General features: G+C 34.6%; 1 protein-coding gene across 8 annotated transcripts in view; it reads left to right on the top strand.

Annotated features, from left to right (window-relative positions):
• The window catches only part of FAM185A (family with sequence similarity 185 member A), a 69,353-nt gene that overhangs the window by 844 nt on the left and 51,146 nt on the right, over positions 1–17,363 (top strand). For 7 of the 8 annotated variants that reach the window (XR_012380182.1, XM_025872769.2, XM_073898710.1 and 4 more), the window contains exons 2-4: positions 2,249–2,358; positions 9,817–9,909; positions 15,350–15,488. Coding sequence is in view for 7 of the 8 variants with exons in the window: in XM_025872769.2 (XP_025728554.1) it covers positions 2,249–2,358; positions 9,817–9,909; positions 15,350–15,488 (342 nt within the window). In the remaining variant the exon portion in view is untranslated. The remainder of the gene's footprint in view (positions 1–2,248; positions 2,359–9,816; positions 9,910–15,349; positions 15,489–17,363) is intronic. The other variant, XM_073898709.1, reaches the window with a different exon arrangement.

Below are 17,363 nucleotides of genomic sequence, written 5' to 3'. Positions count from 1 at the left end.
TTCCTGTTCTACTTTGAGCTTCCTAGTGAAAGTTAGACATCAGGTTCCCAATGATAGAAATTTTATAAATCCAATGGAAACATCATTTGGAATAATCTAAGTCAACTATTATTTGTGGAACCCTTATGTTCTCCTTTGGCACGTAGTTCCTATTTTTCTGTCACTGCACTTTGTCAATAGAAAAGTGGTTTGTATTTCGGGGTTGGAGCTTCTTGATAATCCGTTCAGTCGTATGGCAGTCTGTACACGTTTCCGCTTGCCTATACACAGCCTGGGGTCTGTTCCGAAACAGCTCTGTCTGTAGGATGTACCGTATCTAACCTGGACCAAGTGCTCTGCTTCACATAGGCACCCGGCTTCTTACTGATGTATCGCCCTTGTAAATTTTCCGTGAGTAGCAGTCTTTGAAAAAACAAAAACACAAACACATGGTAAAACTGCTCGTGGGGACCAGTTGACAACGCCTGCAGTGTTCTGGGTGTTTGGGTTCCATAATAATTATCAAATGCAAGCCAGTGGGTACACAGCATTTTTCTAGGAAAGGCTCCCCAGGCTCTCCTTCCTGGGACTGAAGGAAGATACTAATGATGATCGTCATAGCAGCTAACACTTCTTTTCTTTTTTTTTTAAAGGTTTTATTTATTTGTCAGAGCGACAGAGCGAACACAAGCAGGGGAAGCGGCAGGCAGAGGGAGAGCAAGGAGCCCAATGCGGGGCTCGATCCTAGGAGCCTGGGATCATGGCCCGAGCTGAAGGCAGACACTTAAACCACTGAGCCACCTAGGCGTCCCAGCAGCTAATACTTTTAAGATAATCTTTTCGAATCCTTACCATCTACATCAAGTAGATATTGTTATTGGCACTGTTTCACATAAGGAAATTGAGATACAGCAAGTTTCATGAAATAAGTATTTATTGTGGGCGAACAAATCCATGCCTTCATGAAACTTACATTCTAATGGGGAGTAGATCAAAAAATATGCCTATTCTCTCTCAGATATAAAGCGGTGGAACTGAAATTTGAACTGACTGGAGTCTGCTCAACCACTATGGTTTACTGTTTCTCAACTTCTTTAAACTAGCCTAGATGAATAAGAGACCCGGACCTCAAAATGTAACAGTCTGGGGTGGGGAGGAAGATTTGTCAATATGTTATAATAAAAAAATGGACTGAGTATTGAAATAGAGTAAGCAAAATTTTATGGTAACACGGATGAAAATGGAACTGTCTGTGCTGGTGATCTCAAACCTCATTTGTAGATTGCTCTTCTTAGAGCCAGAATCCCATTTCCAATTTACCATTTCTAGGTGTCTATTCCATGAGCTCCTCAAATCAGCATAATTCCGTTTTCTTCATATATACTTGTTCCTCCAGTTCTGTGAGTGGGTAAGAGTAGCATTATTGCCACTCAGTGTCTGGGCTTTTCTACCTATCTAGTGGGGGTAGAGGATATTTATATTTCCTTCTCTACATGTCTGTCACCACTGCCTTAGATCAAGGCTATATTGTAACATTACTCAACTGGGTAAAAATTGATTAATTACATTTGCATCCATGTAATTCTGGGGTAAAATTATTGGTTTACATATTTTAGATTATTATGACCAAAGTATTGCTGTTTTTAAAACCCTTATAGAGACTGCCATATACAAAACTGTAGAAATTTGTTTTTATGCTGTAACTATTAAATTGTGTTAAGCCCCAGTAGTTTGTGTGGGGGGCAACAAACACAGATCTACTACTCCTACAATATGCTTTTAATTTATACAAGGTTTGGAAAGCTTTAAATCTTCATAAATATAAGGGAGAAGAGGCTAACTGGTTTATTCAGTTTACCATAATGACTTTTTAACTTCCTGTAGTCTTACTTGAACGTGTGTGTGTGTGTGTGTGTGTGTGTGTGTGTGTGTGTGTGTGTTTTCTCAGTGGGGAAGAGGCTTCTATGATCTTTCCCAGGAATGTGTATTAATTGGAGTTTCTGCCCTCTTTTACTTTTCTCCTATATTACTTTCTCTCAGATGATATAGGTCAATAGAAATAACTGCTTTATTTCTAAAAGCTAGCAGAAAGGCACTACATTTGTCCTGTTGCTGTGGTGGAGACCCCTTAGATGCTGACAACTATGCTCTCTCCAGAGTTCAGTAATATTATGAATGTAACTGAGGAGCTGGATTTCTGGGGGGTACTAAAATGCTTTGGAGCTCATTAGCCATAGTACTAATTTGCTTTTTCTTTTTTCATTTCTAGATTTGAATATCAAGTCATCAGGTTCTGGCTGTGTAAAAATCCAAAATATTGAGTGTGAGAATTGCAAAATTGAAACTGAGCAGGGGACTGGCATCTTACAGTCTGTTAAGGTATAAACATTTTCCTAATTGTGTTTAAATCTTGTTTTAAAAAACCTTAAACTTTGAGCTGCAGTGTCAAACTAACACTATTATTCTGAGTATCACGTGTTGAGAATATTGAGTATTTATTCATCTCTCAGATATTTCTGGCAAAAATTTTGTCTTGAAATCAGTTCTGTTTTGAAAGTATAGAGATTTGTAGCAACTTTGAAGGTTTTCCTCATTTTTATTTTTCCTTAAGATTTCATTTCAAAGTGTACAGTGAAACTAATAATCCGTTCTTAGATCTTAAGTTAAATTTTAGTGTTTTTTTTTAAGATTTTATTTATTTATTTGACAGAGAGAGCGCGCACAAGGAGGCAGAGCAGCAGGCAACAGGAGGGGGAGGCAGAGGGAGAGGGAGAAGCAGGCTCCCCACTGAGCAGGGAGTCCTAATTGATTCGGGGCTTGATCCCAGGAACGGGCTTGATCCCAGGAACGCAGGAACCCAGGATCATGACCTGGGCCGAAAGCAGACGCTTAACCGACTAAGCCGCCCAGGTACTCCAAAGAAATTTTAGGTTTAACATATGGTTTTCTTCCATTTATTAGAGTAAGGAAAAGTCTTTAAGCACTACAAATAGGCTTAAAATATTCATCATATTTTTAATGTACTAGGTAGCTCATTACTTAAGGATTAAGTAGGTATTTGTGCTAAACAACAAATGATTCATCTTGTTTTTAATAACACTTTTACATTCAATTTTCTTAAAATTAGATTGATCTCAGCTCTAAATGATTTCAAATACATCTCTGATAGCATCTGGTTTGTCATTACTATTGGTACTTCTTACGTTTGCATATTCAAAACGCTTCTTATATTTGCATATTCAAAACACAAAGCTTGTGAACTTTGATGGCATATAACTTTATTGGAGAGAAGTCAGTCACCTGTGCTTCATAATTTTTTTTGTTTGTTTTTTTGTGCTTCATAATTTTAAAACATTTTCATTTTTATCATAAACACTAATTAGAATGATTGATGCATTTAAAAATTTTTATGTCATTTGTTTCAGTCACTTTTATTTGCTCCCTGCCTTTAGTATCTCTTTAGATTAAAGAATACTATTATATGTCCTTTTAGCAAAATAAGATGGTTCAGGTTCTTGTAAAAGATACACAATGAAGTCTTCATGTTGATTGACTAACTGGATAAGAATATTCATAGTTCCTTTTTGTCTTTAGAAATATATTGTTCACTCATCTATGCTTGACCTTCAGAAAATTCATCTAGAATATTCTGAAAACTCAGTATCTTTTATTTTTAGTTTCATAATCAAAATTAGAAGCTAGATGATACAAAAATGGAAAGATATATTTGGGATTGGAAGAGTTAATATTGTTAAAATATCCTTACTACCCAAAGCAATCTGCAGATTCATTGCAATCCCTATCGAAATGCCAATAGCATTTGTCACAGAGCCAGAACAAATAATCCTAAAATTTGTATGGAACCACAAAAGATCTTGAATAGCCAAAGTAATTTTGAGAAAGAAGAACAAAGCTAGAGGTGTCACAATCCCAGATTTCAAGATATACTGCAAAGCTATAATAATCAAAACTGGCACAAAAATAACCCATAGATAATCGAACAGGATAGAGAACCCAGAAATAAACCCATATCTATATGGTCAAGTAATCTATGACAAAGGAGGCAAGAATATACAATGGAGAAAAGATAATTTTGTCAATAAGTGGTGCTGGGAAAATTGGACAGCTACTTGTAAAAGAATCAAACTGGAGTACTTTCTTTCGTCATACACAAAAATAAACTCAAGATGGATTAAAGACCTAAATGTGAGACCTGAAACCATAAAACTCCTAGAAGAAAACATAGGAAGTAATCTCTTGGACATCAGCATTAGCAACATATTTATGGATATGTCTTCTCAGACAAGGGAAACAAAAGCAAAAACAAAACAAAACAAAAACAACTATTGGGACTACACAAAATAAAAAGGTTTTGCACAGCAAAGGAAACCATGAATAAAACACCTTTTTTTAGAATGCAAAGTATATTATTTTGAAACTTCTAAATTTGAAAACAAAAGAGCCTAGGTTAAATAATGTAGTTTTCCAAAGCTGAATGTGCTCATTTGGAGCTCAGTTTTCCTGCTTGCAGTGCAAAAACAACTTTCTAAAACTCAGGCAGGAACACTACTGTTGTGATGGTCTCTGTTTGGATGAATTGATAATCTCAGTTGGTAACATCCCTTTTTTCTTTCTTGGTAAGGGTTTAAAAAAAATCTTAGAATAGATGCATTTTTCTAGTCTTAACACAGACAATTTCATTCCAGATGTCTCCTGAGAGGCATATACCATATACAGGAATCCATTTTCATCCTTCTCACTTTCATACACATCAGAAATCGGCGTGGACACACTCTCCATGCTGTCTGTTCACTAACAGGAAGAAGGCTTGATTAGTGTTGAGCTGTAAGCACCTTCTCATTATCTTAATGAGCTCACTCATGTTGACATGATCAGGTACAAGGAACTTGGTTTTGTCCAGGACTGGAAGTTGCTTCTCATCCTTGTACTGTTCTAGTGAATGGAAGAAGATATTTGTGAATGATATATTTGCTAAGGGGTTAATATCCAAAATATATAAAGAACTTACATAACTCAACCCCTAAAAACCAAAAAATCCAATGGAAAAATGGGCAGAGGACCTGAAAGGACATTTTTCCAAAGAAAACACACAGCCAACAGATACATGAAAAGATGCTCAACATCACTAACTGTCAGGGAAATGCAAATCAAAACCATAATGAGATATCACTTCACACTAGTCAGAATGGCTAGTATCAAAAAGACAAGAAATAATAAGTGTTGGTGAGGATGTGGAAAATAGGAAACGCTTGTGCACTTGGGAATGTAAATTGGGGCAACCACTGTGAAAAACAGTATGGACATTCCTCAGAAGATTAAGAATAGAAATACCAGATGGTCCAGTAATTGCTTTACTAGGTATTTACCCAAAGAAAGCAAAAACACTAATTCAGAAAGATATATAGACCACTATGTTTGTTGCAGCATTATTTACAATAGCCAAGATATGGAGCAACCCAAGTGTCCATCCACAGATGCATGGATAAATAAGATGTGTGTATACACACACACACTGGAATATTAGACATAAAAAAGAATGAGATCTGCCATTTGTGATAACACAGATGGACCTAGACTAGAGGGTGTTATGCTAAGCCAAATAAGTCAGAGAAAGACAGATGCCATATGATTTCACTCATGTGGAATTTAAGAAACAAACGAGCAAAGGGAAACAAAAAAATCAAGAAACAGACACTTAACTAAAGAGAACAAACTGATGGTTACCAGTGGGGAGGGCGGTGGGAGGGGTTGGGTGGAATAGGTGATGGGGATTAGAGTACACGTACCATAATGAGCACTGAGTAATGCACAGAATTGTTGACTACACTAGACACCTGAAACTAATACACTATATGTTAACTATACTGGAATTAAAATTAAAAACTTAATAAAAAATATATTACCATTAAAAAATTGATAGTTCTGTGGGCACTGTTCAAATATAAATGTACTCAAAATAATCACAATTAAAAGAGTGCAGATTAAAATTTAAAAAATCAAGCTACTATCCTACTGTTCATCTCTTTGCTTTTTTCTTTTGATTCATGTGATAATTCTGAGAGATCTTTTTTGGTCATTTTTTTCCTTCTGCCATTATGGGCATAAAAGAAAATATGGTTTCTCAACTTTGGTACTATTGATATTTTCAACCAGATAATTCTTTGTTGTCACGGACTGTTTGGTGGCATCCCTGGTCTCTACCTACTAAATTCAAGTAGCACACTCCTTGGTTATGACAATGAAAAACACCCTCACATTGCCAAATGTTCTCTGGGAGGCAAAATCACCTTTAGTTGAGAACTACCATTCTAGGCAAGTCCTTCAATTCTTCTGTTGTCTTACCATTTTTTTTTAAGCATGGTTGACAGTAATTGATGAATTATGATGAAATAATTCCTAGGATAATGAAATAGCAGAATATTATAAGATGTGAAAAGTAAGAACACTAAGAGCCAATAATGCATTTTAGATTTACTAAAGAGTCCAGTAGATAGATATAGTAATTTTAAGATAGAATGTGTTTTATTCTATTTTTTAAAAGTGAGTAAATTTTCTATATGTTCTTTGAAAGACCTCTAAGAAAATAAAAATCATGAAATATCAGCCCTTACAAATAGAATAGTTTAAAAAAAATTCAAGAGCTAAAATTGGGTCCAATGGATCCTAATGGTATACCGGATCAAGAGAATTATTCTTAAGATCTTAGGGTATAACTGACTTAAATTCATAAATAGGAGCACTCGGTGAAAGATCTTGTTTAATTTTTAAATGTACAATATTATTATCTTGAATTAATGATTGTCTATTAATATAAGTTTCTTTTCCATTCATTTTAAGGGCATAAATATATTTGATCTGTTTGATAAAATGTTTATAGCAATAACAATAGCTATTGTTTCCTGGGTCTTTTTTGTACCAGGAAACTTAGCTAAGCCTTCATTTAATCTATCTCCCCTTAACCAAGGATGAAACTCAGGCACCAAGAGATCGAGGAGCTCATTTAGGTTCAGATAGCTAATAAATTAAGCTGAGATTTGAACTTGGGTCTTTCTAATTTCCAAGCTCATGTTCTTTCCACCTTTCTCTTCTTTCTTTTTTTTTTTTTTCAAAACACTCATAAGTGGCTTTATTTACTACACACCAGAGACCTTGCTAAGAGTTTTGCATGTATCATCTCATTTAATCAGCAGAGCAGCCTTGGGAGCTACGTGCTTCCTTATTTGACAGATGAGGAAGCTGAGGCCAGGAGATGTTTCTTGCTGAGGTCACATAGTTGATGAATGACAGAGCCAAGACTTGAACCTGAGTCTGTCTAGAGCTCATGTGCTAAAACCACAAGGCTGCGTTGCTTGAATGGCCTGCGGCCATCTGGAAACACAGCCTGTTTATATTTTTATAATCATTTATGTACTTCTTCATATGTAAAATATATATATCTTTTTTATTTTTTCAGGGATAATGTTTTTTTAATTTTAATTCAATTAATATATAATGTATTACTGGTTTCAGAGGTATAGGTCTGTAATTCATCAGTCTTATATAATACCCAGTGCTCATTACATCACATAACCTCCTTAATGTCCATCACCCAGTTATCTCATCTCTCCACCTCCCCTCCAGCTACCCTCAGTTTGTTCCCTATGATTTGTCTCCCTCTCTGGTTTTGTCTTTTTTTGTTTTTTCCTCTCTTCCCCTCTGATCCTCTGTTTTATTTCTTAAATTCCACATATCAGTGAGATCATATGATAATTGTCTTTCTCTGATTGACTTATTTCACTTAGCATAATACCCTCTAGTTCTATCCATGTCATTTCTATACAGTTGAGCAAAATATATGGCAATACTACATTTATTCTGCACTCTTAGAGAACAAGTAAATAAATTTTTTAGGCAACATACATAACTCATGGAAGGCCACACATTTGCATTTTTAAAAACTGCAATACAGTAGTTTATATTGAATTAGTTCTGATTTATTTTGTTTTATGTATTTTTAAAAAACCTTATAATCTAATTTTTTGGAATTAGATTAGTTTTGAGTTATAATAGTAACTCTTAATATCTTTGAGCCTTAGCCCTTTTTGAAAATGATGATTGTCTCCTTAGAAAAAAAACACACATATATGAAATTTTGTTTTCAATGTCATAAGTTTCATAGACTCTCTAGAAATTCATGTAAGCTTGATTTAAAGTAACATTTGTTTTGGAGGTACTCTTTTCAAAAGTTTATCAATTGTCTGCTTGATGAATACTATGTTTAAAATGCAGTTTGACTTCAGACTCATGTCTCTGTGGGCATAAAGTAGTCTACCACTGTAATATAGATAAACTTTTTAAGAATGATTCATTTTGTCCTTTCCACTAAATTTTTTGAAATTCATTCCTGGGCTTTTTTTGCCTAAGGTTTTTCTATTTTTTCCCTTGAGTAAAGCAACCAGAAGGTATATGGTTGTTTGGAATTTAATTTTTCCCTACGATTTAGACACTTCTGTGCTGTTGCTGGTCATGATGTTGGTGACTGTGCTTTTGCTCTTCCTTTGCTATTTACCTTTTTTTTTTTTTTTTAATGATTATGGCAGAACTGAAGATGTATGTGATGGTTAAGGTAGAGCAAGCTACTCTAGAAAATAGATCAAACATCTAATGGCTCATGTACAACTATAGTTTATTTCTCTCTTTTGTCTGAATGTGTAGGGTGGCTCTTCTATTAAGTGATTCTAGGTTCTTTCCATCTTCTGGCTTTGCCATCTCTTAAAATCTTACTGTAATCTGCACTCGTCTGGTGGAAGGGGCAGAGCATAAAGAAGGCACACCAACTCTTCTTAAAAGCAATAGCCTTGAAATTGCACAGAGCATTTCCATTTAAATTCTGTTGGCAAGAACTTAGCAATCCCTCAGAGGTAACAGAAGCTGGAAAATATCATCTCTTCATGGATCCAGCTATATTGCTATTACTTTGGGGAAAAAAACTGATTTTTTATAGACCTGTGGTAGTTTTTCCACAGTTGCCAAGTGTGAAATCAAATCTTTCTCTCCCCCCCCCCCCCCCCCGGCCCCCCCCCCCCCCCCCCCCCTTTTTTTTTTTTTTTTGGACAGAGGAGGATAACAGGGACTGCTGTTTTATTTGTGCTTGAGACATTTTCACCCAGAGTTCCATTTTCTGGGGTGTGATATGCTAGAAAGTTTAATATAATCAGTGGGCTGTACCCTAAGTATGAATATATCCTTCAGAAGACTCCAGCCACAATGTGGATTTTGAAATCATACAGACCTTGATTCTGTTAGTTTATATTTTGTTATTTTCTGTGATCTGATAGTTATTTAACTTTTCTGATTCTTGAATTTCTTCCTCTAAAAATTGGAAAAATATAACACTTATTTCTGAGTTGTGAAGATTAAATAAGTCATGTAAAGTAGTGAACACTGTATTTGGTACAAAGAAAATGTCAAGTAATGGTAACTATTATTGTTATTAATGATTATTAATAATGATGAATGGTAATAGTAATTATTATCATCTTCTTCAACATTTATGTTTAGTTAGCCAGTCACAGTGATCTTATATTCCCAAACCCTTCTTCAGTGAAGCTACTCTTTCTCTAATGAGTACGGATGGCTTATTTAATCCCTTTAACAGCAGTTGATATTCTTTCCCAGTTGATGTTATTATTCCAAACAGTGCATTTCTGTTTTATTCCTGGTTCCTTTTGCTGTTTTATTATTATTTAAAAAGAAATGTATAAAATGTTGGAATTTTTTTTATTAGTCTATATCAAATTTATTCTTTTCCTCTATATTTTTGTATTTGTCTTTCAGAGTCAAAAATTATGTGTTCAAACAAAAGGAGGCAAAGTGATCTGTCTGGGAACAGTTTATGGAAATATAGATATTCATGCATCAGATAAAAGTGTAAGATTGAAATTTTTTTTATTAGCAGTTATAATTTTGCTTCAAGGTGGCTCACACAGTTTGTAGGTAGGTTCTACAAAATTTGTAGCATAACATTCTCTCCTTTTTAAGGCACTTTAGTTCATTAGTAAATTCAAATTTGAAATTGAAGTGATTAAGTATTACACAACTTAAATTTTAGTTTGTGATTTAATACCTTTGACAGGTATTGATTTATTTGGAATTGATAACATCTTTGAATATTAAATATTTAATTCAAGTTCAGAAGGGATATTTATGATCATGGATTAAACTTGATCATTGAGTATTACTGCCACGCTTAGGATTAAATTTTTTTTATGTCTTAGATTTATTTGAGCATTTTTCCAAGACCTGTTTACTTTTCCTTTGGACAGTTGAAGGTTGAATTTCAAAACTCAACTTTCTCCAGTATTTTCCACAAGGTGGCACCATTAGATAGCATCGCTACTCTCCAAAAGCTTTTATTATCTGTAGAGATTTTGGTTGCTATGATAGTTTGTATTTTTTATTTTATTTATTTTATTTTTTATTTTTTTAAAGATTTTATTTATTTCACAGAGAGAGACAGCGAGAGAGGGAACACAAGCAGGGGGAGTGAGAGAGGGAGAAGCAGGCTTCCTGCGGAGCAAGGAGCCCGATGTGGGGCTCGATCCCAGGACTCTGGGATCGTGACCTGAGCCGAAGGCAGACGCTTAACAACTGAGCCACCCAGGCGCCCTGAGATAGTGTGTATTTTTTAATTAACTTTTGTTGCTTTCTGTGATTTAGCATAGTATTAGGAATATAGTTATAATTTTGAAGTATAAATTGTCACAGTTTTTTTAACATTATGGATGATGTTTTAAATCTTTGAGAAAGACCTAGTTCACCTTTTATTTTACATTTACACAATTTACAAGAATCTTTCATTATAAATTTAGATTCTCTACTGAGCTTTATTCTCAGGTAATTGTTGAGGATGAGTTATAAGTATATCTTGTAGGTAGATTATTATTATTTTTTTTTAAGATTTTATTTACTTATTTGAGAGAGAATGAGAGAGAGCACGAGAGGGGGTGGGTCAGAGGGAGAAGCAGACTCCCTGCTGCTGAGCAGGGAGCCCGATGCGGGACTCCAGGATCATGACCTGAGCCTAAGGCAGTCGCTCAACCAACTGAGCCACCCAGGCACCCTTGTAGGTAGATTATTGTTGGCGTGATTAAACAAGGTAGATTATAACAGTAATTGTTTCTACTATTGTCACTTTTATTTTCCATCACCTTTGTCTTAGAACCTGTGGGAGATTTTTAAGCCCAAACATTTAAATTCATCCTTTATATTAGACTAGGAAAGTATTGAAAGATACTGCCTGGCCGACCTGGCAGCTCTTTTAAGATGGCATTTAGTTTCACCCCTCAGATTGCTGTGGGCTTAGAAATGCAAAAGGGAAATTGGACAACTTTGCAGCTGCTTCAAACTGTCCTTTAAATGATGGCTTATGTTAATCGAAATGATCTAAGTTACGAGAATATTACATATTGACATTCAAATAAACATTTCAAAGGAAAATTTAAATCATCTCTTAATTATTTGCTATTTTGAACATTTTGGCCACCTTTTCCACTGATTAAGTTATTTATTTGTTCCAACTTACATGGTTTATTGAATATTCATTTATTCCTACTTTCTATTATACTGTTTTTTTCTTTCCTGATTGAGTTTTGTGTTTTATTAAAGAATTAATCTGGATATTTATTTCTATTTATATTATATATAGTGTTCATATTTAAAACTTATTTCTAAGTTTGTGGGGTTTTATATAAAATAAATGCTTATGATATATGTGAACTCTTAATACACAGCTTTCACAGAGGTGTGCTATAGATACTTGAGAGGTAGCATAATGAATTGGTTAAGAGCACAGAACTGAGAACCAGACTACCTGGGTTCAAATCGGGCTCAGCCACTTAAGCTATTTATTTATTTATTCACTCATTCATTCATTCATTCATTTATTATTTTAATCTTTTAAATTTTTTTAAAGATTTTATTTATTATTTCTTTGAGAGAGGGAGAGCACACAAGCGCAGGGAGAAGGTGAAGCAGCCTCCCCACTGAGCAGGGAGCCCGAAGCTGGGCTCCATGTCAGGGTCCTGGGATCATGATCTGAGCCAAAGGCAAAGGCAGATGTTTAACCAAATGAGCCACCCAGGCACCCCTCACTTAAGCTTTTTAACTTCAGACAAGTTACTTAGTGTCTGTGTGTCTTGGTTTTCTGGAAAATGGAATAATAGTAATGGACTTAACTCAGAGGGTTATGAGGATTAAATCACTTAATACAGATTAAGTACTTAAAACAATATCTGGCACATAGTTAACTCTAATACAGTGTTTACTATAATGATGATGATAAAGGTAAATGAAACACAGGAAAGATGACTAGTCCTAGATCTGCCAGTTAACTTTACTGAGACTCGTTCCATTATTCATAAAATAAAGTTGGTATTGTTTCTTTTTCCTCCTCAGCAAGATTGTGAGAATCAAATGAGTACTGTAAACATTTAACAGCATTTTTAATATGTCATTTTAAATGGAGTGGCTGTTTTAAACAGTATCATTAATTTTAGTATCCTAAGTTTGGTACAGAGAAGTTAGAAATTCATTTCCTCTGATGTTTGGATGAACTGATGACATAGTTGTCAGTTGACCTCTCTTAGTTTGGACTACAAAGCCACAATACTTCCTTAAAGTGTGATTTTCATTATATATAATGTTGATTTATAATAACTAAACTTATGAAAAATTTTCCTTCTTGTGTAGAAAAGAAAATTTATAGTAATATCTCTATCAAGAAGGTATTAATTTTTGGATCTACTTTTTGATCTTTCTTTAAATAGCTACTTCTGTTAATAAGCAAGCTATACAGTTTAATCCAAAAAGTCTGTTTATGACTATTTGCTCCATTAGCATTAATAACTATAAGCAAGAGCCTTAGCATTTTGCTATAAACTATGGTGTCCTAGCTTTAATTTTTCTAGTTAGTATCTGACATAGTGCATTATATGTGGTACTCAGTGAATTTTGAATTTCTTTGAAATTAATTTTATGGAATGATTGGCTAAAATAACTATGTTATTGTAGTGGGGAAGGTGTATTTTCACTTGCTTTTATTTGCTTTGGTGCAGCAGGGGAGGATATTTTTCTAGTTTTCTACGAGGTAAAATATTTAGTATTTAATGAGAAAAGTAAATCCTTGACCGTTTCCAGATACTCATACAAAGTCTCTTAAAGGCTTTATTTGCTTTTGGGGAGAATCTAATCAAAAGTGCCCCTTTGCCAATTAAATCAACTTTCAAATATTCTTTTAATATGTATCTTTTTTTTATCCCCTAAACCAGCCTCATTATCTATAAAAAGCTAGAGTTGTTGTCTGCTTAATGGAAATGCTTGGTGAGTTTGAAACCATGCATAAAGCAGCTTTTTGTGAAGAAACTTTGTAGATAAAAGACAAATTTTTCAGGAATTTTACATCTGTACTATAACACTGAGGAATGCAAAACATTTGTATTCTCACAAATCTGAATGAATGTAGGTAAAATATCTTTTTTTGACTGATTTATTGAAACTAAATGTAAAGTAAAAATTCCTATGAATCCATAATCAGCTTAAACGAAACTGTAGTTAAGAAGCAGCTAGGTGTATATTATGTGCTTAATAAAAGTTTAAAAAGTTACTTCAAATCCAGAGGGCGAAGTCATTCTAATTTGCTTCCCAGTGGAACCTCTGAGTGCTTTTCTTTCTGTTTTTTTGTACTTCTAAATTTTAGTATTCTTGAAACTCAGTTCTTATTAAATAGTATTTTGAATTTTTAACAGTTTTTGAAGCACATATTAGGAATGAATGACACTGGTGTTGTGCTGATGAAGTATTGAAAAACAATGATCTCTCTTTAAACCTGGGCAATGATCTTTCTTTATCCTGGGCAAAACTGTAACATGCCTTCCTGGTGATTTGGTTTTTATGTCAACAATTTTGTATAAACACTCACTTGATGCTTATAAAACATGTTTAAAATTTGATAGAGATGATTTGGAATCCTTAAGTAGATTTCTTCATTTTACATTGTGCTCAATATTTGAAACAAATTCATGCTAAATTTTGATAGGGAAGCTTAGGAATATATACAAAATTCTTTTCATTTTGTTCAGTAGAAACCCATTTTATTATTAGATTTAATGTGGAAAAATTGTAGAAATAATAGTGCATTCACTATATTAAGAGATGACAGGAGAAAATCTGGTAGCCCCCCCAAAAAAAACCAGATAAAATTAAAAACCCATTTATAATTTCAATTGTAACAACAAAACAAATTTGAAATAAAAGGGATATGATACAAAGGATCTAAAGGATATCCATAGCAAACATCTTAGTGAAGATGCTATATTGTAAGTTTTCCCTCTGAGAACAGGAATAAGATTAGGTTGCTTACTATCTCATTGCTTTTGTTCACTGTTGAATTGGAGGCCTGAGCCAGATAGTTAGGCCGGCCAGAGCAGGAAAAACTATTAATATAAGGATTGGGAAGGAAATAATAAAACTATCACTTGCAGGCAATACAAGTTATGCATGTAGAAAAGCTTTCTTAAATTCAGGTAAATTATTAGAGTTAGTGAATGAGTTTAGTGAAGTTGTTGGATTTAAGATCAAATACAAAAGCCAATTAAGATAAAATGAAATTTAAAAAAAGAGTTCTTTTATAATAGCATTTAGAAAATACCAAATAGGAATAAATGTAACAAAAGCTGAAGAATTCTATATAGAAAATATAAAACATTATTAAGAGAAATTAAAGAAGCTCTAAATAAACGAAGGAATTTAATGGGTCTGTTCCATATTCCACAGACAATACACTATTGCTCACAGGGAGCCAGGGAATTAAAGTCAGTAAAGTGATTGTGTACTGGGTAGTAACTTTTTAGGTAGTTGCCCACTAAATCTGTAGGTACCATTTTGGTTTTTTACCAGTCTCTGTTTTATAATGAACTGATTTTTTTTTTATTATGTTATGTTAATCATACATTACATCATTAGTTTTTGATGTACTGTTCCACGATTCATTGTTGGCGTATAACGCCCAGTGCTCCACGCAGAATGTGCCCTCTTTAATACCCATCACCAGGCTAACCCATCCCCCCACCTCCCTCCCCTCTAGAACCCTCAGTTTGTTTCTCAGAGTCCATAGTCTCTCATGGTTCATCTCCCCCTCCGATTTCCCCCCCTTCATTTTTCCCTTCCTGCTATCTTCTTTTTTTTTTTTTTTTTAACATATAATGTATTATTTGTTTCAGAGGTACAGGTCTGTGATTCAGCAGTCTTACACAATTCACAGCGCTCACCATAGCACATATAATGAACTGATTTTGAGTTTTTCTCTTAATAGACTGTGACCATAGATAAACTGCAAGGAAGTACTGTTAATATAACTGCTGAACATGGTTTGCTGGAAGCCAAGTATCTTTATACAGAATCGTCATTTCTATCTTCTGCTGCTGGAGATATTACATTAGGAAGTGTTCATGGTAAGATGACGAAGCCTAATACATCTCCATTCCATATAACATAAATTTCTAATTTCTCTGTAGTCAAAGAAGGATCTGCCCTCTAAATAATTAATGGCAGACTAATCATCTTTTTAAAAAAACATAAAGTGACTCATAAGCTATTTTATTTTGGTGAGAAATTAAATATGCTGTTATATTTGAAGGTAATAGTAATTGTGATTTTTAATGCATTTCCTTTGTTATTTATTTATTTATTTATTTATTTATTTATTGCTCAGCTAGGCCTTGAATAGTTCTGGTAATTTGTAACTCTTCATATTTTAATAATGACTTTTATCTAGCATTGCATTTCTGTTAATGACAGTGAAAAGTACTGTACTTAATATATTGAGTAGCTTTTAGTAGAAAAGCAATTCCTTACCAAGTCAGATGTTGATTAACACCTATGATAAGAATAGCACTGTTCTTGGGCGCCTGGGTGGCTCAGTTGGTTGGGTGACTGCCTTCGGCTCAGGTCATGATCCTGGAGTCCCAGAATCAAGTCCCGCATCGGGCTCCCTGCTCAGCGGGGAGTCTGCTTCTCCCTCTCCTGCTCCCCCCTCTTGTGCTCTCTCTCTCTCAAATAAATAAAATCTTAAAAAAAAAAAAAAGAATAGCACTGTTCTTTGCAGTGTTTTATACCATATTTACACTAAATCCATTAATGTTTAATTTCTTTTGCTTTCTTTTAAGTTAGGTAAGAATTGAATTTGGTACAGTTTTCCATTAATAGCTTACATGATAGTAAACAGATGCACTTTTTTGAAGTAATCCTTAACAAAACTCTAGGTCTCTTGATTTTGATTAAAGTGCTGAAATGGAAAACAAGTTGCTAGGGATAAAAGAATTCGTTCCTTAGCCTTTGTAAAGCCTTTTGTATTTACTGACCTTTAATATGAAGTCAGATACCTTTCCTTGGGCGGTTTAAATTTGGGTCAGACCTAGATCCTCTTTGGGCTGTAGTCTCAGGTTGGGTTTCTTGAAAGCAGACTCTAAAATGGAAATCAGAGTGCAGCACATTTACTAGGGAGGTGTCTTGGGACCAACGCCATGCAAAGGAAGGAAGCCAAATTTCCACTGGAGAAGTTGGACTGTGATGCAGCCTTAGTAACCCCAAGGGGAGAGCTCTGAAGCTGGAATCATCCTCAGAATTGTCTCAAGTCGAGGTGAGGAAAGCTGGACCTTTATATCCCCAATCGTTAGATGCAAGATGCCCCAGAAAGGAGTATGATCTTAGGCCAAGATGACTCTTTTCAGCTGAGGCAATTCCCTAAGAGGGCTGACAGCTGAGGGCTGTCTGCCAGCAGTACTCCCATGAGCTGGGAAAATAAACCCTCAGGTATGGAGAAGTTCTAGATGATGAATTACAGCATTCACTGCAGTTATAGTTATTGATTCATTCAACACATATATTGATCACCTACTGTGTGCCAGATTTTCAGACACCAGGGATACATAGTTGGGCAGGAGGTGATCCCTATCCTTAAAGAATTCGTTGTCTTCATTATTTGTAATACTGGTACAGAAATGAGAAGAAGTAAGGGAAGGGAAAATTTGATCCATTTGCCACTGTTGAAAAGCTTCCCTGTTGTTCAACCCTGCTTTCCCCGTCTGGTCTTTGGCCCACACTCTGCTTTGATTTTTCAGTAGTAGTAAGTTTGTAAAAGAGAGGTCCATAAGAAACCCTCCTCATTTCTTTTTTTTTTTTTTTTATTAAAAATTTTTTTATTGTTATGTTAATCACCATATATTACATCATTAGTTTTTGATGCAGTGTTCCATGATTCATTGTTTGTTCATAACACCCAGTGCACCATGCAAAACGTGCCCTCCTCAATACCCATCACCAGGCTA

This window comes from Callorhinus ursinus, unplaced genomic scaffold (genome assembly GCF_003265705.2).
Source record: "Callorhinus ursinus isolate GAN/ISIS: 27379988/994484 unplaced genomic scaffold, GSC_fseal_2.0 scaffold12, whole genome shotgun sequence".
NCBI lineage: Eukaryota > Metazoa > Chordata > Mammalia > Carnivora > Otariidae > Callorhinus > Callorhinus ursinus.
The sequence above is the reverse complement of the archived record's forward strand: the minus strand, read 5'-3'. Positions and strand labels throughout refer to the sequence as shown.